This window comes from Choloepus didactylus, chromosome 1 (genome assembly GCF_015220235.1).
Source record: "Choloepus didactylus isolate mChoDid1 chromosome 1, mChoDid1.pri, whole genome shotgun sequence".
In the NCBI taxonomy this organism is placed as follows: Eukaryota; Metazoa; Chordata; class Mammalia; order Pilosa; family Megalonychidae; genus Choloepus; species Choloepus didactylus.
The window spans coordinates 79492772-79519393 of record NC_051307.1 but is presented as its reverse complement, the minus strand read 5'-3'; the positions used below and the strand labels follow the sequence as shown (position 1 = coordinate 79519393).

Genomic DNA, 26622 nt, shown 5'->3' with positions numbered 1-26622 from the left:
CTCAATTCCATAAGATCTGCTATTTTTCTGTGTATGCTTTCAAATTCTTTATGCTCACCCAGTGTCTTCTTAACATCCTTTCTCTCTTTAGCCATCTTGAATTGGTTTAGGAGATTTATTTGAATACCTTTAATTAGTTGTTCCAAATTCTGTACTTTTCCTACTTTTTGATTTGCTGCTTTGACTGGGCCATATGTTTCTGTTTCTTTGTATGGTTTGTAACTTTCTGCTGATGTCTGGATATCAGATTATCTTGGTGAAGTTACTCTGAAGGTCAGATTCTATCTCTTGTCAAAAGATTTTGTTTTAATTGGCTTTGTGTCAATGCTCTTCTTTGACATTTGGTTGACAGTATTACCCAACTAGCGCTGGGTCAAAGACCTTAGAAGGGGACACACACCAGTTCCATGGGGCCCCGGGGAGAGCGTCATGTAAAGACACCAAAAAGTCTTTAATTCCACTCTCCAAGGGTGTACTTTCCTGGCCTGTCCAGCATATGGCCTTCTTCACCCAAAAGCCTTTTAGACATCTTCCCAGAGGTTCAATTTCTGTACCTGTCACTAAGTGGTACCCTTGCAACACAATGACTGATGATTTAATAAATAAGCCTTCTGGTTTATTAACCAGCCACAAATATCCTTGCAGTAACAGTTAGGCCAGTGCTTGCTTCACCAGACACCTGGCACCATTACCTGACCGAGATGACACGTGAACCTAACCATCACAGTATCCCAGAAAAACATGTATTAAACTTAATTCATCCCTGTGGGTGTGGACACACTGTAAATAAGATCTCTTCAAGATGCTATTTTAGTTAAGGTGTAGCCTAAATGGGTTGGGCTTTAATTGGGATTATGGGAGTCCTTTATAAACAGAGTGAAAGTCAGACACAAAGGTCACAGAGGGAGTGGCCAGAAGTTGAAAGTCAACAGAACTGGGACCCAGAAGAGAAGGGAGAGGCCAGGAGAAGCCGCCATATGCACTACCATGTGACAGAGGAGCCTATGACCAAGGATCACTGGCAGCTTGCTCAACGCTGCCAGTGTTCAGGAAGAAAGCATTGCCTTAATGATGCCTTGATTTGGACTTCTTTTAGCCTGAAAACCATGAGTCAATAAATTCATATTGTTTAAGCCAACCCATTGCATGATATTTGCTTTAGCAACAAGAAACTAAAACAATGCCTAGGGGAGGAACTGCTGGATCAAATGGTAACTCTACACTAACATTCTGAGGAACTGCCAAACTGCGTTTCAAAATGACTTTACCATTTTACAATCTCACCAGCAATTTCTCCATATTCTTGTCAACACTCCTTATTATCTCTCTTTTTTATTTTAGTCATCTTAATGGGTGTAAACTGGTATCACATTGTGGTTTTGGTTTGCATTTCCCTAATGGATAATGGCTTGACCATCTTTCCATGTACTTATTAGCCATTTGTATATCTTAGTTGGAGAAATGTCTATTCAAATCCTTTGCCCATTCTTTAATTGGGTTATTTGTCTTTTTATTGGATTGTAAGAGTTCTTTCAATATTCTGGATACAAGTTCCTAATCAGATATATGACTTGCAAACAATTTCCCAATCAATTACTGATCTTTTCACTTTCTTGATGGACACCTTTTAAAAAGTTTTAATTTTGATCAAATCCAATGCATCTATTTTTTTTCTTTTGTCACTTTAGCATATCTAAGAAACTACTGCCTAATCCAAAAGTCATGGAGATTTACGTCTATGTTCTCTTCTAAGAGTTTTATCATTTCAATCTTATGTTATTTGAGTTAATTTTTATAGATAGTGTGAGGTAGGGATTCAACTTCATTCTTTGCATGTGGCTAATGAGTTGAACCAGGACCATTTGTTGAAAAGACTATTCTTCTCTTCACTGAATTGTTTTGACAACCTTGTCAAACACCAACTGGTCATAAATTTAAGGGTTCGTTTCTAGACTCTCAATTCTATTCCCTTAATCTTAGGCCAGATCATATTATCTGACAACAGAGATAGTTTGATTTCTTCCTTTTCAGACTAGATGCCTTTTATTTCTTTTTCTTACCTAAGTGCGCTGGCTAGAATTTCCAGTACAACATTGAACAGAAGTGGCAAGGGAGGACATCCTTGTCTTGTTCTGGATCTTATAGTGAAAGTAGTCAGTCTTTAAGTATGATGTTACCTGTGGGTTTTTTGTACATCAAAACTGTTCCCTTCTACTCCTAGTTTGTTCGGTGGTTTTGTTTTTTATTATGAAAGGGGAGTAGATTTTCTCAAATGTCTTTTCTGTATCTATTGAAATGATCATGCAGTTTGTGTCCTTAATTCTATTAATACGGTGTAATACATATGCTTTTTGTTGAACCAACCTTTCATAAACCCAACCTGGTCATGGCAAAATGATATTCTTCATATATTGCTGGATATAATTTGCTAATATTTTTGAGGATTTTTTGCATCTATTGTCATAAGGGATATCGGGCTGTAGTTTTCTTCTCTTTTGTTGTCTTTGCTGGGTTTCAGTATCAGGGTAATACTGAAGCAGGGTTAGAATTAGGGCAGTGGCCACCTGGTGAACAAACGGAAAATTCCAAGGAGGAGTCAGGCCTCAAGCAGAATAATATCTCTCAGAAGAACAGCAATAAACAGCACCTAGGGTCCAAACGACCCCACCTGAGTGAGCCATCTATGTAGAAGGGAAGAGACAAGGGATCCCACCTGAGTAAGTCATCTACCATCAAACATCCACAGATGAGGGAAAAGGGGAGGGTGGTAAACTAGCTAATAAAAATTTAAAAAGTAACAAAAAACGATAAAAGCAGACTGCCCCACAGTGTCAGAGTCTCTTATCCCTCACCTCTTTCTTGGAAAGAGTGCCTGCATATCCTCTCACATATGTTCTTAATAAATTTTCTGTCTGCTTACTCTATTTGTGCTGTACCCTTGAATTCTTTCTCATGGCATGGCCAAGAACCTAGACCCAAATCTGGCAATAATACAGGTCTCATAGAATGTGTTGGAAAATGTTCCCTCCTCTTCTGTATCATATAGATTTCTCTTAGGTCTAATTAGTTTATAGTGTTGTTCAAGTCTTCTATTTCCTTGTTGATCTTCTGTCCAGTTGTTCTATCCATTATTGAAAGTGGAGTATTGAAGGCTCCAACTATAACTGCTGAAGTGTCTATTTCTCCCTTCAATTCTGTCCGTCTTTGCTTCACGCATTTTGGGACTCTGTGGTTAGGTGTGCACATGTTTAGAATTGTTGTATCTTCTTGATGGATTACTCCTTTTATTATCATATAATGTACTTCTTTGTCTCCATAACAGTTTTTGCCTTAAAGTCTAAAGTATCTAAAGTAGGGTCTAGCCACTCCAGCTCTCTTTGGTAACTATTTGCAAGGTATATTTTTTCCATCCTATTACTTTTCAACCTATTTGCGCCTTTAAAACTAACCTGTGTTCCCTGTACACAGCACATGGTTGGATCATGTGTTTTTTCCCCCATTTTGCTTATCTCTGCTTCTAATTGAAATGTTTTATTTATTTATGTTTCATGATTTAATGTAATGACTGCCATTTTGCTACTTGTTTTTGAAATTTCTTGTATTCTTTGTTCCTCTATTCCTCCCTCAATGTCTTTTTTTGTGTTAAATATTTTCTAGTGTTCCATCTTAACTCCTTTGTTGTTTCTTTTACTATATTTTATTTTCCTGGTGGTTGTCCTCTAACTACAATTAATATCTCAACTTACACCTATAGATGTCGTCGTGCTTCAAGTTACTTCTTGGAATGTGAATATTCTAGTCAAAATTAAGTACAGGAAAATAAAAATGACTCCTTCAATTCACAAACATGTTGTAGGTACACATTGGAAGCATTTGCCTCCAAGCATTTGCCTCCAATATGAACACTTACCTTGTCTAATAACACGTTCTGCCACAACCTAAAGATACTGAGGTAGCTTCTATCCCTAGCACCAAAAGATGTAAAGAAAAACTGCAAAGAAAAATAATAGGACAGTTTTAGTGTCATTGAAATGAAGGAAATGTATCTGTCAAGAAGGTCTGCTAGTACTTGCTATGGTCAAAGAAAATATTAGGATACCACTGCCTACTTTATTTACAATTTTTATTTAATTTGTGCAACAAGAGAAGAAAACAAGGTAATTTCTGCATGAAGAAAGTGTCTAAAAACTATCTAAAACAAACAGTATCTTACAGCAAAATTCTGTCAATATTTACTAGGGAAAAGGGCTTGAAATAATTAGCTATTTATGTTATCACAGTTTAACTATTAAGATCAATATAAATAGATTTATAAAGAAAACATTAAAATTTTCTGTTATTCTGAACTCTGCAAAGAAATATGAATTAGTTGCCATTTGAACCAATATACACAAAGAGTAAGAAAAAAATACAACTGGATATTACATAGCTTTCTTTAAGGATCATGATTTTAAATTATATTATCATTCCTACTCTTAAAAAAATCCGGAAATACCTACTCTCAACTTGTTGTAGATATAAAACACTCCGTAATAACACCAAACTTTGCTTTGAAATTGAAGTAGAATGTTTCAATCCATAATTCTATATTTGCTTTCAGCACTCCTTCTCTGCATTTAACTGATTTTTATAAAGTCATATTTTAAAATTGGCTTTCATGAGAAAATGTGAAAACTGGCAGCACTAAAACCAATCTCATAGTGTATCATCTTTTCCAATCCCATAGTTAGTGACCTTTCATAACTAAGCAAATATCTTTAGGAATATGAGATAGTTCTGGTTCTATGCTTGATTTATTAACTGAAATGTCAAACAAATAATATGTTGAGTGTTTAAGCTTTCCCTAGAAAGATTTTAAAACGCTTTTTTCCAATTAATGAAATCAAAACTTTGCTTTAACAATGGTCTTCATTTTTTTATGAAGAAGATATATCTAGGAGCTCTTCCAAACAGACTTGCATAAATACTATGTGACCCAATGCTCACTTCTTACTGTCCCCTATTTTCTTTTCTTAGGTGAAACTGTTTTTCATTTTGTATTGCAATAATCTCACAAATCTGTGTTCAGATATATAAACGAGAAAATTCTCCTAGTCCTTTGCATTTTTTTTCACTGTATTGTGCTTGCTAATTCCCACTGCTTCAACTAAATACATTATCAACTTTATCCACTCTCCAACACAACCACCACATTCCCAACTCTTTAAAACTCCCATCTTTCTGGATGATCTATGTAAATTGCCAACCTTCTCTATTCCTTCCTAGACATCCAACTTCAAAAATATATTAGTATGAAGCTACAAGGGAATAGATACAGTGTACGTTATGCTATTGAAGTCAAGTTGGTATCAAATGAAATATGATATACTATTATCATGTTAAATTTTCACTTCATGGTAACCACAAAGAAAACATATGAAAAATATATCCAGAAATAAATGTGAGGGATTCATACAGTACAATATAAATCTCAAATAAATATGAATGCAGGCATTGAGAGAACTGAGACAAAAAAAGGTATAAGGTGACACAGACTAAGTAGCAACATGGCAGAAGAAAGTTCTGCATTATCAGTAGATACTTTAAATGTAAATGGATTAATCTCTCCAGTCAAAATGCAGAGATTGGCAGAATGGTTAAAAAGCATAACCCAACTGTGTGCTGCTTATAATAGACTCACCTTAAATTCAAAGTCATAAGCACGTTGAAAGTGAAATGATGAAAAAATATATACCGTGTATGCCAGTTTGAATATACTGTGTTCCCCAAAATGACATTATCTTTGATGGAATCTTGTGGGGCAGACTGATTAATCTTTTTGCTTAGGGTGTGACCTTTTGATTGAGTGTTTCCATGGAGATGTGACCCACCCAACTGTAGGTGATAACTCTGATTAGACAGTTTCCATGGAGGCATGGCCCTGCCCATTCAACATGGGCCTTGATTAGCTCAGTGGAGCACTATATAAGCTCAGACAGAAGGAGCGAGCTTGCTACAGCCAAGAGGGACACTTTGAAGAATGCAAAGGAGCTGAGAGAGGAACTGAAGTTTACAGAGACATTCTGGAGACAGCCTTTGAAAGCAGACTTTTGCTATGCAGAAGCTAACAGAGGACAAGCCCCAAGAGTTACCGAGAGTGACATTTTGGAGAGAAGCTTAAGCTTAGAGAGGAACATCCTGGGAGACAGCCATTTTTGAAACCAGAACTCCAGAGCAGACACCAGCCACATGCCTTCCCAGTTAACAGAGGTTTTCCGGACACCACTGGCCATCCTCCAGTGAAGGTACCCGATTGTTGATGTGTTACCTTGGACATTTTATGGCCTTAAGACTGTAACTATATAACCAAATAAACCCCCTTTTATAAAAGCCAATCCATTTCTGGTGTTTTGCATTCTGGCAGCATTAGGAAACTAGAACACCATGCAAGCAGTCACCAAAAGAGAGGGGAAGCAACCATATGACTATCAGATAAAATAGACTTTAAGTTAAAAACTGCTATGAACTCTGCAAATGAACTCATTTCCCACTCCCCACCCCTCCTATGTGGGACATATTAAAGCTGCCCTGACTCCCTAACCACCCAGACACATGCCCCACATTCAGGGCTGACAGCACCAACAACACACCCAAACTTAGTGCACCAATTGAACCCCACAAGAATCAGATTCCCACACACCACAAAGACCAAGTTGGAGAGAACTGACCTGAGGGGAATAGGTGACTCGCAGACGCCATCTGCTGGTTAGAGTAAGTGTATGCCACCAAGCTGTAGTTCTGACAAATTAGAGATCAAGTAAAGCAAATGCCAAGAGGCCAAAAACAACAGAAAATCTTAAAGCATATGATAAAACCAGACGATATGGAGAACCTGAACCCAAACACCCAAATCAAAAGATCAGAAGAGACACAGTACTTGGCGCAATTAATCAAGGAACTAAAGACAGACAACGAGAACATGGCACATGATATAAAGGACATAAAGACCCTAGAAGAGCATAAAGAAGAAATTGCAAGAGTAAATAAAAAAATAGAAAATCTTATGGAAATAAAAGAAACTGTTGGCCAAATTAAAAAGACTCTGGATACTCATAATACAAGCTTAGAGGAAGCTGAACAACAACTCAGCCTCCTCGAGGACCACAGAATGGAAAATGAAAGAACAAAATAAAGAATGGGGAAAAAATCGAAAAAATTGAAATGGCTCTCAGGGATATGATAGCTAAAATAAAACGTCCAAATGTAACAATCATTGGTGTCCCAGAAGGGGAACAGAAGGTCTAGAAAGAGTATTCAAAGAAATTGTGGGGGAAAACTTCCCAAACCTTCTACACAATATAAATACACAAAGCATAAATGCCCAGCAAACACCAAATAGAATAAATTCAAACAAACCCACTCCAAGGCATATTCTGATCAGACTCTCAAATACTGAAGAGAAGGAGCAAGTTCTGAAAGCAGCAAGAGAAAAGCAATTCACCACATACAAAGGAAACAACATAAGACTAAGTAGTGACTACTCAGCGGCCACCCTGGAGGCGAGAAGGCAGTAGCGTGACATATTTAAAATTCTGAGAGAGAAAAATTTCCAACCAAGAATACTTTATCTAGCAAAACTCTCCTTCAAATTTGAGGGAGAGCTTAAATTTTTCACAGACAAACAAATGCTGAGAGAGTTTGCTAATAAAAGACCTGCCCTACTTCAGATACTAAAGGGAGACCTACAGACAGAGAAACAAAGAAAGGAGAGAGAGATATAGAGAAATTTAACAGACATATATAGAACATTACATCCCAGGTCACCAGGACACATACTCTTCTCTAGTGATCACAGATTTTTCTCCAGAATGGACCATAGGCTGAGACATAAAACAAGCCTTAATAAATTAAAAAAAAAAAATTGTATTTGTTCAAAGCACATTCTCTGACCACAATGGAATACAAATAGAAGTCAATAACCATCAGAGACTTGGAGAATTCACAAACACCTAGAGGGTAAAAATGAGGGGGAGATGAAAACATTCCCAGATAATCAAAAGCTGAGGGACTTCATCACCAGTAGGTCAGCCCTATAAGAAATGCTAAAGGGAACTGAGCAGGCTGAAAGGAAGGGACACTAAACAATTGACTGAAACCACATGAAGAAATAAAGATTTCCAGTAAAGATCACATGGTACATATAAATACCAATACTACTGTATTTTTGATTTGTAACTCCACTATTTACTTCCTAAAGGATCTAAAATACATAAACTGTAATGATAAATCAGTGGTTTTGGACTCAATGTAAAATATGTAATTTTTGACAAGAACTACACAAAGGTGGGGGAATGGTGGAGTATAGGAACATAGTTTATGTGTCCTATTGAAATTAAGTTGGTATCAAAGAAAAACAAGATTGTTATAGATTTAAGAGGTTAAATTTAAGCCCCACACTAAACACAAAGAAAGTATCAGAGAATATGACCATAGAGATGAATAGTAGAGCAGGGGTTACGAGAAGCGGGGGAAGGGGCAATAGGGAGTTAAGAAATGAGTGTAGGGTTTCTGTTTGGGGTGAAGGGAAATTCCTAGTAATGGATGGTGGGAAAGTGATAGTATTGCAACATTCTAAATGTGATTAATCCCACTAATGGAATGCTAGGGAGGGGGTGGAATGGGAAGATTTAGGCTGTATATATGCTTCCACAATTGGAAAAAAAAAAAAAAGACAGTCTAAATAGATGACAATTAAATGCCAAGGATGATCCTGGATGGAATCTGAGGATGGAGGAGAGGAGGGTCATAGGGACACAGATGGGACATAAGGAAAAAAAAGGAAATATGGAATGTAAGCTTTGTATCAATGTTGAATTTCTTGAACTTCTTAGCTGCGTTTAATGGGACTGCATAAAGAACGTTCTTGTTCACAGGAAATGTATAAGTGAATTATATTGTTTGTTCAAAGATGTGTGCAGCTTGCTCTCATATGTTCAGAGGACAGAGCAATACATGATGGATGAAAGGGAGGGAGAGAGGGAGGGAAAGAAAGAAATGGTGGTGTGACAGGATGTTAAAGGTGGTGGATCGGGGTATCGGTGGGGGGTCGGGGTATGGTGGATTTCTATGTATGGGGTTTGTATTGTTTTTGCAACTGTTCCTGTAAGTTTGAATTTACTTCAAAATAAAAATTAAAAAAAAATACAATGCATCTCTATCAATATTCTTAACTCAAAGAACACTTGCCTATATTCTCAACATTGATTAACAGCATGAGGCAAATTTTCTTCATATTATGTAATAGAGCAATGGTAAAAAAGTTTTTCACCTTCTCACCGTCTGTGACAATCTGGATAGCATTTGGGATGAGTCGAGCGGTTTTCTCTTTGGTCATGAAGGTTATGTCTTTCAAAGCAATAGAAATCTAAATGCACAAAAGAATGAAAAATTGCAAAATGAATTGTTCAGAGAAACATAATCAAGCAAAATACCAAGTATTACATCAGTCTAATCCAGAATATTCAGTTGAAATATCTGAAGGAGTTAATAAGCACATGCTTGTAGTCTCTGAGAAAAATAAGGTGAGCAGTGAGACATTCCTCTCTTCAGTACTCACCCCCATCAACTCCTATGTCAAACATTAGGACAAAGTGTGAAGAGACATGTAAATGGTCATGCTCTATATTAACCAACACACACACACAAACAAAATTCAGACAGCCCCTCACATAAGGCACAGTTTTGGCAGCCTGCAGGATAGTCACTCAAGTTTTTTCAACAAAAAATCTTTCTCAAACTGTATTAAATATGTATAAATAGGGTTCAATGTATTCATAAAAATATATTAAACACTATACATATAACATAAATGTATTTACATGTGTCCAAGTATGGATAAACAAATATATATAAATGTACTTTAGAATCTAAAGTGCATGGTTAATGGGATGACTATACACATTTCTATCTATGGAATTATTTGTTTCAACAAATTAAAGGCAAAATATCTTACTGTAGTTTCCCATCTGAAGATGTTGCTATGGAAACAAAGCCAGTTTTCTGAAAGGTAAAGTCGTCCCTGAAGCAAAATGTCCTTCTGTAGAGCACAAGCATAATCTATATACACAAAAATAAGGAACAGTTCATTCACAAAAAATATGACAAGTTAATAAACCTTCCAGACTATTTTTTAACCTTACAGTATTTTAACATATAGAAACATTATTATATATTTTAACATTATTGTTTCCTCTTTTGTACACTCATTTGCTCATTGATGCTATCAGCCAGATACTTTGCTGGGCACTAGGGTTACAGTGGTGCAATGGTTTGAAGCTGTATGGACCCCCAAAAAGATCCTGTTCTTTTAATCCATTCCTATGAGTGTAGACCTACTGTGGATGGGGCCTTTTGATTAGGTTATTTCAGTTGACATGACCCGGGTGGGTCTTAATCCTCTTACAGGAGAGTCCTTTATAAAAGGATAAAAGACAGAGAGAAGACACAGAAAAAAGCCCCAGAGAAGCTCAGAGAGAAAACTTACAGAAGCTGAGAGAGAAAAGCCAGAAGCTGAAACCAAAGAAATCCAGTAGAGAAGAACTATCTGACACCATGTGGCAGAGGAGCTGAGGATCACTGGTAGCCAGTTTTTGGGGAGAAATCATCTTTTGATGCCTTGATTTGGACATTTTCATAGCCTCAGAACTCTAAGCTTATAAGTTAATAAATCCCCACTGTAAAGGCCAACTCATATCTGGTATATTGCATTTTGATGGCTTCAGCAAACGAAAACAAGTGGTGAATAAAATGGCCCTTGCTTTCATGGAACATAGTCTACAGGGGAAGATAGAAAACAAGCAAATAAATACAAAAATAATTAGGATAAAAGTACAGAAAAAACTATGAGAGCCTATAACAAGGGGTATGCGGGGTACACAGGAAGGGGTATGTCAAGAAGAGTTCTCCTAAAAAAGCAGTCTTTAAACTGAGATCTAAAGATCCATAAAGGGGTAAATGGACCATGAGGGAATAGCACATGCAAAGGCCCTATGGTAGAAAGAAACATATTTGAGGCACTACAAGAAGATGGATCTCTTAGCAGGAGAAGATGGAGAAGCCAAATCATATAAGATTTCACAGCCCATGGCAAAGACTGTGGACTTTATGAGAAGCCACTGAGTTTTAAATGAAAGGGGTCATGATCAAATACATAATTTTAAAAGACCACTCTATTCACACTATGAGAATAGATTCAGAAAGATCAGTTGAGCTTATTTATTCAGATAAGTCAGAGGAAGTTGATGGTGGTTCAGACCAGAAGATGATAGCATTAACAAAAAGTAGTAATTGATTCAGAGACATTTAAGAGATGGTACTTTTTGGGAACTGGTGACCAATTAGACGTCAAGGAGGGTGAGGCAGCCATCAAGTACAACTCAGAAAATTGTATACATTTTCAGTTGGTTTCAGAATTGATCCTCTCCACCTCAGCACTAAAAACCAGCAAATTCAGGAGTCTTCTGGTAACTGCCACTGCCAGCCAACAAATTAATACTGTTTAAGATCAGACTCTGTGGCCATAGTAAACAGCATTGCTACATTATCAATTTTACCAGATACAAAGAGCTATTGCAATGAGTTTTAGTTTATTTTAACCACTAAATATAAATATTTTTTATTTCTTATGTTTTTTAAACCACTAAATATAAAAATCCTATAAAGTGTTTAGCAATTTTAGAAAAAGTTACATAAACCCCAAAATATTTAAACTTAATCATATTAAATTTCTAAACAAAAACTAAAAATTGAGCAAAGTAATTCAGTCTTTCACAATGCTTTCAGTAAAACAAAACTGAGATGCTACTAAACAAAAATTCTTAGTAAATAATTAAGCAGCTAAATTACTCATTTATAGTAGGCATATCCAGAATAGGGTTTGGGCTGAAGGCCACCTTGTGGTGTACTGAAATTTTTATCCAAACCACTGAAACATTTTATTAATTCAGTGGTTCTCAAACAACAAGGGAGAATTACCTAGCAGACTCATTAACAAAGATTGCTGGGCCCCTTCCCCCAGAGTTTCTGATTAAATAGGTCTGCAGTGAGGGCAAGCATTCACATTTCTAATAATGCTAATGTTGCTAGTCCTCAGACCACACTTTGACAACCAATGTATTATTTTACACTAACTATATTCAAAGCTATAATTACCAATAAGATTGTTTTAGCTGACAAATATCATTTTACATAAATTGACAAAACCTTTTTTCAGCAATTTTGAAGAACAGTTTCCCTAAAATAGACATGCTTTATTGTAATAAACATATACCTCAATAAAACAGATTTCCGTAAACCAACATTTATAGCAACATTATTCACAATAGCCAAAAGGTGAAAACAACCTAAATGCCCAGCCACAAATGAATGGGTAAAAACAATCTAATACATTCATATAACGGAATATTATTCAGTCCTGAAAAAAAAAGTTCTGAGACATGCTGAAACATGGAAGGACCTTGAAAACATCATGCTCAGTGAAATCGGAAAGTCACATAAGGACAAATATTGTATATCACTGTTCTAGGTTGCTAATGCTGCCAAAATGCAAAACACCAGAGATGGATTGGCTTTTATAAAAGGGGGTTTATTTTGTTACACAGTTACAGTCTTAAGGCCATAAAGTGTCCAAGACAGCACATGAGCAATAGGGTACCTTCACTGGAGGATGGCCAATGGTGTCCAGAAAACCTGTTAGCTGGGAAGGCACATGGCTGGCACCTGCTCCAAAGTTCTGGTTTCAAAATGGCTTTCTCCCAGGATGTTCCTCTCTCGGCTGCAGTTCCTCAAAAATGTCACTCTTAGTTGCACTTGGGGTATTTGTCCTCTCTTAGCTTCTCCAGAGCAAAAGTCTGCTTTCAATGGCCGTCTTCAAACTGTCTCTCATCTGCAGCTTCTGTGCTTTCTTCAAAGTGTCACTCTTGGCTGTAGCTCATCTTCATAACATCACTCACAGCTGCACTGCATTCCTTGTGTCTGTCAGCTCATTTATATGGCTTCACTGATCAAGGCCCACCCTGAATGGGTGGGGCGACGCCTCCATGGAAATTATCTCATCAGAGTTATCACCTACAGCTGGGTGGGGCACCTCTCCATGGAAATACTCAAAGAATTCCAATCTAATTAACACTGATAGGTCCACCCACACAAGATTACATCAAAGATAATGGCGTTTGGGGGACATAATACATTCAAATCGGCACAATCACCTATAAGAGATGACAAAGCAACAGGAAATTCACAGAGATAGAAAGTAGATTAGAGGTTACCAGGAGATAGGAGGAGGGGGGAAAAGGGACTTTTGTTTGTAAAAATAGAAATTCAAAAAAATAATAAATTTGATTTCATAAGAAATAGCTTCCTGGGAAAATGTCCTATGCAAGAAATGGAAAATTTAAATAAATTTTTAAAAAAAGGCAAAGTGTTTCTGCTTTTTTTTTGGTCCCAATTTCCTCAATCCTAAATATGTAACACAATAATAATCAGCATTTGAGAAGGCAATATTCTACCTGATTGAAGTCAAGAAGATAGTGCTTATCAAAAATTGTTTCATAAATTTTACAATTTTATAATAATTGGTTACTAGAAAATTAGATAAAATTAAATGAATTAACCAACAATTTAGGTCACTCTGATGTAATGGGATAACAACTCACTACTTATTACATGACTAATTTCAGACTAATTGAATGGCCCCAACCTGTAAAGATTTACTTTACTAACTATAATAAAATAAGCAATACACTAGAAATATGTACAAAGTGCTATGGAATACATATTTAGTGAATCAGTACCACATACTTCCAGAGGAAGCTTATGCAATAAGTAGTATACACATAATTAAATAAACAAGATATACCATGTACTTAACTTATGAACTTAGGTACATCCATAAGAGAAGTGACAATGAAGTAAGATAACTTGTTTTAAACAATCAAGTCAGGAAATAAACATCCCAAAGTATTCCTCTCTAACAGCAATCACCTTTCTGAGTGTCAGAAATTTCAGGGTGCACAGCCACAAAGGGAAGAGACCAGTTGACTTCAGGCAGGAAAGGAAGGTTTATTAGCACGCCATTAGCATGGTGGGGGTCTGAATCACTATGTTAGAGATTTTTGGGGTTCACAGTCATAGAGGGTACAGAGACCAATTGACTTCAGGCAGGTAAGTTTTATTCATGCATCAGCATGGTGGGGGTCGGAAGGAAAGGCGCCATCAGAATGGCAGGGGTCTGAAGTTAAAGCTTCAGCCCTCCAGAGACAAAGGGAGAGTTGTATTCATGTTTTGCATTTGGGGGTAGGGACTTGGTAAAGAGGGATAAGGGTTTAGCTGCTGGGTCAAGTAGTGATTGGACCCAGGGGTCTGTTGGGGTAGGAATTGGGAAGGAATGGCATTGAGGCAATGGAGAAGTGAGCAGTGGGTTTTTATGCCCTTTTAAGGACTGGAATGTATATAGCTGGGAAAGGGGGCTTTGGGGCAGGGTGCAGTGGCCACAGAGTGTTATTCCGGCCACCAAGGAGTTCTGTATAAAAATGACTTGCCTAAAGTGCTCTTTGTGAAGGCCAGTATGTAAAGCAGAATTTTCCAACAGTGAGCCCAATAATACTGACATCAAAATTTAAAACTTTTGTGCATCAAAGGATGTCACCATGAACATAAAAAGATAACCTGCAGAATGGGAGAAAATATTTGGTAATCACATATATTATTAGGTTTTATCATCCAGAATATATAAAGAAATCCTGTAACTCAAAAAAGCAAAAAAAAAAGTTTTGAAAAGAATTTCTCCAAACAAAATTTACATATAGCCAAAAAAAGCACATGAAAAGATATTCAACATCATTAGCCATTAGGGAAATGCAAATCAAAATCACAAAGAGATATTTCACACCAACTAAAATAGCTACTATCGGAAAAAAAAAACAGATAATTACATGTGTTCCAGAGGATGTCGAGAAATAGAAACACTCATTCATTATTGGTGGGAATGTAAAATGGTGCAGCTGCTGTGGAAAACAGTTTGACAGTTCCTCAGATAATCTTAACTACCATATGACCCAGCAATCCCACTTCTAGGTAGGTATACACCCCAAAGCACTGAAAGCTGGGACTCAAAGAGATATTTTCACACAGATGTTCATAACAGCATCATGTACGACTGCCAAAAAATGGAAGTTAACTCAACAGATGAACAGGTAAACAAAACACTACATTTAGTGTTTAGGTAGTGTAGTAATATTCAATGGATTGAATATTATGTGTAATAATAACATTATTCAGCTCTAAAAAGGAATGAAGCTCTGATACATGTGACAACATGAATGAACCTTGAAGACATGTTGAGTGAAGTAAGTCATACAAAAGGACAAACACTGTATGAAATGATATGAAATAATTAGAATAAGTAAATTCAAAGAGTCAGAAACTAGAAAACAGGTTATGAGGGGATGGAGTACTATTAATTAGTGTTAATAAGCATTAACTAATGCTTAATTGGTATAGAATTTCAGTTTGGGATGATGGAAAAGTTTTGATAATAGATGGTGGTAATAATAGCACACCATTGTGAATATAATTAGCACCACTGATTATATATTTGAATGTGGGTAAGAGAGGAAATTTTAGGTAATTTTAGAATAAAAATGTTTTTTAAAATCCATAGGACTGACACACCTGGGGTAAGATGGCGGCATAAAGAGGAGAGGAAGCTAAGTAGTCCCCCTGGAACAACTACAAAAAACCAGAAACAACTAGTAAATAATCCAGAATAACTGCGGGGGGACAAACGAGACCATCCACTCATCATACACCAACCTGAACTGGGAGGAATGCCCGAGAACACAGCATAAAATCTCGCAGTGGAGAAAGCCCCAGTCATTTTCAGTTTCCAGGGCTGTGACTCAGAAAAGGGTGGAGACAGCACAAGCAGAGAGACCATTGAAAGGCTAATGACCTCTCCCTAGGGGGTCTATCTTCTCTAAGAGGAAAGGGGTGGGGCCCTTTCCATTCAGAACCAGACCCCAGAGCCTGGGGGAACATGGCCATACCTTCTCACACTAGTCAAGAATTATAGGCTAACAGGCATCACCTGCCGGGCAGAAAAGCACAGTGACCTGAGGCATCAAAGGGTGGAGCAATTTTCTAAGACACACCTGCAGGGAAACCAGATACTGCATATTTCTTCCCTCTGGGACCTGAGCCTGTTCTGGTCTGGGAAAACCTAATTTGGATAACCAAGGAAAACATGCCTAGACAACAGAAAATTACTACCTACACTAAGAAAAACAAAGCTATGGCCCAGTCAAGGGAACAAACGTACACTTCAACTGAGATACAGGAATTTAAACAACTAATGCTAAATCAATTCAAAAAGTTTAGAGAAGATGTTGCAAAAGAGATAGAGGCTATAAAGGAAACACTGGGCATATATAAGGCAGAAATCGAAAGTTCAAAAACACAACTAGTAGAATCTATGGAAATGAAAGGCATAACACAAGAGATGAAAGACACAATGGAAACATACAACAGCAGATCTCAAGAGGCAGAAGAAAACACTCAGGAACTGGAGAACAAAACACCTGAAAGCCTACATACAAAGGAGCAGATGGAGAAAAGAATGAAAAAATATGAGCAACGTCTCTGGGAACTCAAGGATGAAACAAAGTACAATAATGTACGTATCATTGGTGTCCCAGAAGGAGAAGAGAAGGGAAAAGGGGAAGAAGCAATAATGGAAATAATTAATGAAAATTTCCCATCTCTTACCAAAGACATAAAATTACAGATCCAAGAAGCACAGCATACTCCAAACAGAAGAGATCTGAATAGGCCTATGCCAAGACACTTAATAATCAGATTATCAAACATCAAAGACAAAGAGAAAATCCTGAAAGCAGCAAGAGAAAAGCAATCCATTACATACAAAGGAAGCTTATTAAGACTATGTGCAGATCTCTCAGCAGAAACCATGGAGGCAAGAGGGAAGTGGTATGACATATTTAAAGATACTGAAAGAGAAAAACTGCCAACCAAGAATCCTATATCCAGCAAAGCTGTCCTTCAAATATGAGGGAGAGGTCAAAATATTTTCTGACAAACAAACAATGAGAGACTTTGTGAACAAGACACCCACCCTACAGGAAATACTAAAGGGAGCACTACAGAGTGATAGAAGACAGGAGTGCGTGGGTTGGAACACAATTTTGGGAGATGGTAGCACAACAATGTAAGTACATTGAACAAAGATAATTATGAATACGGTTGAGAGAGGAAGGTGGGGAGCATGTGAGACACCAGAAGAAAAGAGGAAAGATAAAGACTGGGACTGTGTAACTTGGGGAAATCTAGAGTTTTCAACAATTGTGATAAAATGAACAAATATGTTCTTTCACGAGGGAGAACAAGCAAATGTCAACCTTGCAAGGTGTTAAAAATGGGGAAGCATTGGGGGAGGGATGCAATCAACATAAACTAGAGACTCTAACTAATAGAATCATTGTATTATGCTTCCTTTAATATAACAAAGGTGACATACCAAGGTAAATGCAGATAAGAGGGGGGGATAGGGGAGGCATGTTAGACACTTGACATTGGTGGTATTGTCTGACTCTTTACTTTGATTTAAGGTTATTTTTCCTTTTGCTGCTTCCTAGCTGTCATTTTTTTTTCCTCTTTCTTTTGCCTCTCTACCTTCTTTGACTCTCCCTCCTGCCTTGTGGAAGAAATGTAGATGCCCTTATACAGATAGTGGTGAAGGTGGTGAACACATAAATATATGACCATACAGAGAACCATTGATTATTTACTTAGGATGGAATGTATGGTGAATGAACAAAACCATATTAAAAAAAAAAGGGGGGGGGGGGCTGATGACAAAACCTTGAAGGCAATATACTGAGTGAAATAAGCCGGACACATAAGGACAATTATTGCAGAGTCTCACTGATAGGAACTAATTATAATATGTAAACTCATAGACATGAAATATAAGGTACCAAGATATAGGACGAGGCTTAAGAATGGGGAGCGGTTGCTTAGTATGAGCAGAATGTTCAACTAGGATGAAGTTAAATGTTTGGAAATGAACAGGGGTGTTGGTAGCAAGATGTGAGAATAACTAACAGTGCCAAATGGTGTGTGAATGAGGTGGAAAGGGGAAGCTCAGAGTCATATATGTCACCGGAAGGAAAGTTGGAGGTCGAAAGATGGGAATGTATAAAACTGAATCCAATGGTGGGCAATGTCCATGATCAACTGTACAAATACTAGAAATCGCTTCCATGAACCAGAACAAATGTATGACAATACAATTAGAAGTTAATAATAGAGGGGCATATAGGGAAGAAATATATACCTACTGCAAACTATATACTACAGTTAGCAGTATTTCAACATTTTTTCATAAACAGTAACAAATGTACTATACCAATACTACGAGTCAACAATTGAGGGGGGTTGGTTAGGGATAGGGGAAGATTAGAGTTTCCTTTTCTTCTTTTCTTTTTTCCTCTTTCACTTTATTTCTTGTCTGGAGTAATGAAAAGTTTCTAAAAATTGAACAAAAATTAAGTGTGGTAATGGATGCACAGCTGTATGAGGGTACCCAGGGGCAAGTGATTGTACACTTTGGATATTTGTATGGTATCTGAACAATCTCAATAAAAATGAAAAAAAAAATCCATAGGACTTTACAGGCAATCAGCGAAACCTAATGTAAACTATGGACTATAATTAATAGTACAATTGTAATATTTTTTCAATTGTAACAAAGGTACCACACTAATAGAAAATATTAATAAGGGATGGGGTATCTAGGATCTATGCATTTTCTCCATGATTTTTATGAAATTCTACCACTTCTCTAATAAAAATATATACAGAAATGTTTTGAGAAATGATGTCACTGAAAAAATACAGTCTCCTGTGCCGGTTTGGATATATTATGTCCATGTTCGTTGGTGCAATCTTTTGTGTGTAGATGTATTAGTATTGATTAGGTTGGAATCCTTTGATTGAGTGTTTCCATGGAGATGTGACTCAATCAACTGTGGGCGAGACCTCTGACTGGATAATTTCCATGGAGGTGTTACCCTGCCCATTGAGGGTAGGTCTTGATTAGTTCACTGCAGTCCTATAAAAAGAGCTCACAAACAGAAGGATCTCAGAGCAACTCACAGTGACATTTTGGGGAGGAGCTGAGAGACACATTTTGAAGACGGCTGTTGGAAGGCGTGCCAGTTTGAATGTACTATGTCCCCCAGAAAAAGCCGCATTCTTTGATGGAATCTTGTGGGGGCAGATGTATTAGTGTTTATTAGATTGGAATCCTTTGAGTGTTTCCATGGAGATGTGACCCACCCAACTATAGGTGATAACTCTGATTGGATAACTTCCATTGAGGTGTGGCCCCGCCCACTCAGCATGGGCCTTGATTAGTTTATTAGAGCACTATATAAGCTCAGACAGAAGCAGCAAGCTTGCTACAGCCAAGAGGGACACTTTGAAGAAAGCACAGGAGCTGACACAGGAGCTGCAGATGAGAGACAGTTTGAAGACAGCCATCAAAAGTAGACTTTTGCTTTGGAGAAGCTAAGAGAGGAAAAATACCCAAGAGCAACTAAGCATGACATTTTTGAGGAGCTGCAACCTAAAGAGGAACATCCTGGGAGAAAGCCATTTTGTAACCAGAACTCTGGAGCAGACGCCAGCTATGTGCCTTCCCAGCTAACAGAGGTTTTCTGGACACCACTGGCCATCCTTCAGTGAAGGTACCCTGTTGCGGATGCCTTACAGCCTTAAGACTGTAACTTTGTACCCAAATAAACCCCCTTTATATAAGACAATCCATTTCTGGTGTTTTGCATTCTGGCAGCATTAGCAAACCAGAACAGAAGGTGACACTGACATTTTGGAGAATGCCATTTTGAAACGCAACCTGGGAGCAAGCAGATGCCAGCCACGTGCCTTCCCAGCTAACAGAGGTTTTCCCGACACCATTGGCCATCTTTCAGTGAAGGTACCCTGTTTCTGATGCCTTACCTTGGACACTTTCTGGCCTTAAGACTGTAACTTTGTAACCAAATAAAGTCCCTTTATAAAAGCCAATCCATTTCTGGTGTTTTGCAAAATGGTAGCATTAGCAAACCAGAACATCTCCAAAGGTGAATACTTTCAGAGGAATAACATTTTTTAAAGTGTAAATACTTTTATGTTAGTAAAAAATCAGTATATATAACTTCTGATCCAAGTTGGGAGGGAGACCGGACATAAATATATTTCCCCTCCTTCTCCAAAATTCTTTTGAGGTGGCTGGAAAGATGCATAAAAGAGATTAAATTCACAACAGTGTTGAGGGATAGGTTTAAGAATGAGTACATTCACAATTAGAAAGTTTGATAAATTTTTGGAGGACAGATAGTGGATACCAATCAATAAACGAGAGTGTGGAGAAAAGCCCGGCTCAGAAAATATGCAGGAGAAGACAGCAATAGGGTAAAAGCAATTCTTCCCTGTCACCCTAGAGAGACTCTGTGTTTATAATCAGCAGCTATAAAGAGGGATGGTTAGAATAGGCACGGATATCAGGTAATTAAGTGATGGATTCCCTGTAAGTCAGCCACACTTACCCATCCCCACCTGTTCAACAATGTAGTAGGAATTACCACTGAGCTGTAATATAAGAAAAATGTAAGTGATGGAACATATGCCTAGAAAAGGCTACAATTCCTAATGTAAGCATTAGTGCCTCATAATGAAACCCTTTCATTTTGGCATTTAAGGTTGGGGGTGGAAAGCTCAATCTGCTTCCTTCTGTCTACACAATGTGTAAGTTATTAGTCAATAAGCCTCTTCGCAACCCAAAACACAAGGCAGAGTGTTCTTGGGAAAACAGAGGTATACAGCTAAAGAAGGAACCCATTCCAACTATTTAATTCATTAATCTGGTTTTTCATTCATAATGTGAAAGGACAACCATAGGACTATATAATTCATACTTTATCATATGTATGCCTCACTCCCCCACATACACTTGTTTCAAAGTTAAAATAACTCCAAAACCAAATTACAGAAATTTTACTCTTTTTCTCTATTGTATAACTAGGTACTATTCCTTGAAAATTGGATAAAACTCATCTGTAAAAGCATTTGGTCCTAGGGCTTACCAGTGGGTAGACTTCTGACTGATAATATTTCTTTAAGGAATAGAGATTGTAACAGACACTATGCCTCTTCTTGTATCCCTCAGTGCATTTCAATAGCTACCATCTCAATTTCCAATGACCACCCTTTTCATCATTTTGCCAAAAGGCTTTCTCCCTGCCAGATGGCAGGCCAGAAATGTTGGAGAATTAATGTACCACAATCATACCATATCAATTTCTAGAAGTAGAATTGCTGAGTCAAATGTATTTTTAATTTTAAAAACTATTTCTTTGGCCAAGACTAAGAAAGAAAAAAAGAGAAGGCACAACTGACTAGAAGGCATGACTGAATATATATACTCAAGCTAAAGTACATTTATAAAATATTCTAGGGATAACTAGTTGCTGTGCTGGTTTGTATATATTATGTACCACAGAAAAAGCCATATTCTTTAATGCAATCTTGTGGGGGCAGATTGATCCATCTTCTTGATTAGTGTGTGACCTCTTGATTGGATGTTTCCATGGAGACTTGACCTCACCCACTCAGGGTAGGTCTTGATTAGTTTACTGGAGTCCTTTAAAGGGAGCGTGCACAGACAGCAGAGAGATGAAAATGCCCCAGGATATGCTAAGCCAAGACCCAGATGCTTGCAGATGCTTGGAGACACTTGGAGACAGTTAAAGATGCAGACAGAAGGACATTTGGAGAAGCTATGTGAAGACAGAAGCCCAGAGACATTTCGGAGAAAGCCACTTTGAAACACAACCCAGGAGCAAAGGACCAGCAATCGCCAGCCACGTGCCTTCCCAGCTGACAGAGATATTCTGGACACTATAGGCCATTCTTCAGTGAAGGTATCATCTTGTTGATGTCTTAGTTTGGACATTTGGAACAGTAAATTTGTACCCAAATAAACCCCCTTTCCAAAAGCCAATCCATCTCTGGTATTTTACAGCAGCAGCATTAGCAAACCAGGAACAGTTGCTCTTATGAGCAATTCACACTTAGGATGGGTCAGCTAACAATCAGAAGTACTATATTCTAACAGGGACTAGTATAAGCCCTTCAGCTTTCTTTACCCCACTGTTCAACATCAAATGTTTTGCTAATTAGCATAAGCACATTAGAAAAGCATTTTCATTGGTTAAATTAGTGGCTTGTTAAATCAGTACACTGGATGTTAAACTTTGGGCCACATTGGTGAAGTCAGTTGTATTAATATACACGGATTGGTTAAAATATTTTAGAGATCCTCATCGCAATTATATGCATGCAGTGTAAGAACCTAGCAAATCTTTCACCTTTAGGTATGGCACATAAATGTTATTTCCTACCTGAAGGCATTTCAAACTGTAATGTGCATACAAATTACCTGGGGATATTGTAATTTTTTTCTGGAAGATTTGCGTCTTCTCCACATTTATTTAATAATTCAAGCATTTATTTATATCAGTATGGACTCATGTATATTTATTTTATTCTTTGGACTATAACCTGATATTTTCATTTATTTTGTTGCTCAAATTATTCTGGCTTTGGCTATTTGGAGCTCTTTCACATTGGCTCATGTCTTTTGTTTTTTTCTAAGCACTTCCTTACTTTCTGGCACTATGAGATGCTCCCGACTCATCCTAAGTTTTCCCTCCTCCAGCCCCATACTTGGCCACTTTTTCAAGGAGCTCTGATTCCTCTTAATGGAGAATGATATTCAGAAACCAATTATCTGGGTGATGGATGGGCTTGTTGCTAGTGGGGTATCACTGTTTCTAGGCCTGCTCAGCAGAGAGAGGTAGGGAATACACAAATTTTTATATAGATACTCACCCTTGAGTGCAGTTATGTCATACATTTGTAATACAGTTAGATTTATTTGTTGCAATTAGCATTATATCCTGGTATCTCCCAATATCTTGGTTGATTTTTAAAATTTTTATTCAATAAAGTTCACTCGAAGGGTTCTGACAAATGCAGAGTTAAGTATCTACCACCCTAGTGACACAGACAAAAGCAGTGGGTTCTTTGCCCGATCACCTAACAGCCAATCCATGATATGGAGGTTTCAAAGAGAGAAGAGTTTAATGTTATGGGTGAAGCAGAAGAGCAGAAGGCCTATCAGTCTAAATATCTCTCTTAAGGAGTTCAGGGTTTTTAAGGATTCAAACAAGGGGTGAGGATGGAGTTGTTACCATTACAATAGTAAGTATACATAAGGCTGAGACTAGGCTAGAATAACCATTACAATAGTAAGTACTAACAAGGGTGAGACTAGTTGACTTTCGACTTTCAGGTATTAATTGCTGCCTATTCTACAATACAGAAAGAAAAATATCTATATAATGATTCAGTAATCATAATCATTTGTTAATTCTTTATTTCTTGGTTACACTAGTACCATATAATCATTCTATCATCCAAAAAATTCCCTCCACCCTCTGGTGGCCACAGATTGTTCTCCATTCCTATAATTTTTACTTTTCCAGAATGTCATATAAATGGACTCGTACAATACATAGTCTTTTGATCTTTGCTTTTTCCACTTAGTAAAATGTATTTATGATTCATCTGTGTTGTTGTATATATCAATAATTTGTTCCTTTTTATTGCTGAGTAATATTCCATTGTATAGATGTACGACAGTTTTTTTTCACTCATTTCCCTGTTGAATAACATCTTGGTTACTTCAAATTTCTCACAAAAATATTGCTATAAAAATTCATGCATGGATTTTTAAGAACATTAAGTTTTCAATTCCCTTAAGTAAACATCTAAAAGTGGGACTGAAGGGTCATGATTAGCCTATGTCTGACTTTATAAGAAATTTCCAAACTGTCATCAAAAGTGAATATACCATTTTGCATACCCACCAGGAATGGATGAGAGTTTCTACTGCTTTGGAACCTCATCACCATTTGGGGATCTCAACTGTTTTTTCTTAAATTTTAACAATTCTAACAGATAATGTAGAGGTATTTCACTGTACTTTTATTTCCATTCTTTTACTGAGATTGTTAACATGCCATACAATTATCCAAAGATCCAAAGTGTACAATCAATTGCCCATGGTACCATCATACAGCTGTGCATCCATCACCACAGTTAATTTTCTTTTTCAATTTTTAGAGCATTTTCATTACTCCAGGAAATAAGTAAAGACACGTGGGAAACTGAGTCTTCCATGCTGCCTGAGGCATATCTAGGGTGGTGGCTTGGAACGCTAAGCCACAGGCCTGTATGGAACGCCGTGCGGGCCCGCCCTGTAAAGATATGTGTCTTGTGACTATGACGACAACGTTTACCATTGTCCTAAACCTAGATTGTTCCTTCTGATATGCAACAGGATGTAAACATAGGTATCTGGTGGGCTCTCCCAAGCCTGAGGACATTTAGAATATACTTCCTGATCTTCTGAAATAAATAACTGGAGCAAAGGTGCATTATTGTCTACTTAGCATGAGATGCAGTGGGCCCCCTGCTTCCTTAATTCTTAACTTTGTGTCTGTGTCTCATTCCTGCGCCGCCCTGTCAGTAACAGACACACAAAAAAAGATAACTCAAATCCTCCCATACCCCTAACCAACCCCCCTTCCATTACTGATTCACAGTACTGGTATAGTACATTTGTTACTGTTGATGAAAGAATGTTAAAATGCTAACTATAGTATATAGTTTGCAATAGGTATGTATTTTTTTCCTATATGCTCCTCTATTATTAACTTCTAGTTATTGTGTCATATATTTTTTCTAGTTCATGAGGGAGATTTCTAATATTTGTACAGTTAATCACAGACATTGTCCACCACAAGATTCACTGTTTTATACAGTCCCATCTTTTAACTTCCAACTTTCCTTTTGGTGACATACATGACTCTGAGCTAACCCTTGCCACCACATTCATGTACCATTCAGCATTGTTAGTTATTTTCACAATGTGCTACCATCACCTCTGTCCATTTCCAAACGTTTACGTTCACGTTAGTTGAACATTCTGCTCATAATAAGCAACGGCTCTCCATTCTTTAGCCTTGTTCTATATCCTGATAACCTATATTTCATATCTATGAGTTTACATATTATAATTAGTTCATATCAGTGAGACCCTGCAATATTTGTCCGTATGTGTCTATCTTATGTCACTCACATAGTGCCCTCAAGGTTTCTTCATCAACCCATTTTTTAAGACGGTTTTGTTCACACAGCATACATTCCGTCCTAAGTAAACAATCAATGGCTCCCTGTATAGTCACGTATTTATGTACTCACCACCATCCCCACTATCTGTATAAGGACATCTCCATTTCTTCCACAAAGGAGGAGGAAGAGTCAAAGAAGGTAGAGAGACAGGAGAAAAGGAAAAAAAGAAAGAGAGTGGGAAAAAAAAACAACAAAGCATGACAGCTAGGAAGCAACAAAAGTAAAGATAGCATTAAACTAAAGTAGAATAAAGAATCAGGCAACATCACCAATGCCAGGAGTCCCATACCCCTCCTCTGTGTCGTCCCCCCCCATATGCATTTAGCTTTGGTATATTGCCTATGTTATATTAAAGGAAGCATAATACAATGTTTCTGTTAGCTATAGTCTCTAGTTTGCATTGATTGTATTTTTTCCCCAATCCCAGCCCATTTTTAACACCTTGCAATGTTGACATTCATTTGTTCTACCTCATATAAAAACATATTTGTGCCTTTTATCACAATCGTTGAGTACCCTAGGTTTCACTGAGTTATACAGTCCCAGTCTTTATCTTTCCTCTTTCCTTCTGGTGTCCCACATGGTCCTAACCTTCCTCTTTCAACCATATTCACAGTCATCTTTGTTCAGTGTACTTACGTTGCTGTGCTACTATCTCCCAAAATTGTGTTCCAAACCTCTCACTCCTGTCTTTTTCTTTCTGTCTGTAGTGCTCCCTTTACTGTTTCCTGTAGGGCAGGTATCTTGTTCACAAACTCTCTCATTGTTTGTCAGAGAACATTCTAAGCTCCCCCTCATATTTGAAGGACAGTTTTGCCGGATATAGGATTCTTGGTGGGTGGTTTTTCTCTTTCAGTATCTGAAATGTATCACCCCACTTCCTTCTTGCCTCCATGGTTTCTATTGAGAAATCTGCATATAGTCTCACCAAGCTTCCTTTGTATGTGATGGATCGCTTTTCTCTTGCTGCTTTCAGGATTCTTTTTTTAACGTTTGATGATTGATAATCTGATTATTAAGTGTACTGGCATAGGCCTATTAAAATCTATTTTGTTTGGGATATGCTGCACTTCTTGGATCCATAATTTTATGTCTTTCATAAGAGAAGGGAAATTTTCATTGATTATTTCCTCTATTATTGCTTCCGCCCCTTTTCCCTTCTCTTCTCCTTCTGGGATACCAATGATATGTACATTCCTGCATTTTGTTTTGTCCTTAAGTTCCTGGAGATGTTGCTCATATTTTTCCATT

General features: G+C 37.4%; 1 protein-coding gene across 1 annotated transcript in view; it reads right to left on the bottom strand.

Annotated features, from left to right (window-relative positions):
- GRAMD1C (GRAM domain containing 1C) overlaps positions 1-26622 on the bottom strand; it is a 147074-nt gene that overhangs the window by 74458 nt on the left and 45994 nt on the right. The window contains exons 4-6 of the mRNA XM_037835660.1: positions 9992-10095; positions 9308-9403; positions 3911-3991 (exon numbers count right to left, since the gene is read on the bottom strand). Of these exons, the coding sequence (XP_037691588.1) occupies positions 3911-3991; positions 9308-9403; positions 9992-10095 (281 nt within the window). The remainder of the gene's footprint in view (positions 1-3910; positions 3992-9307; positions 9404-9991; positions 10096-26622) is intronic.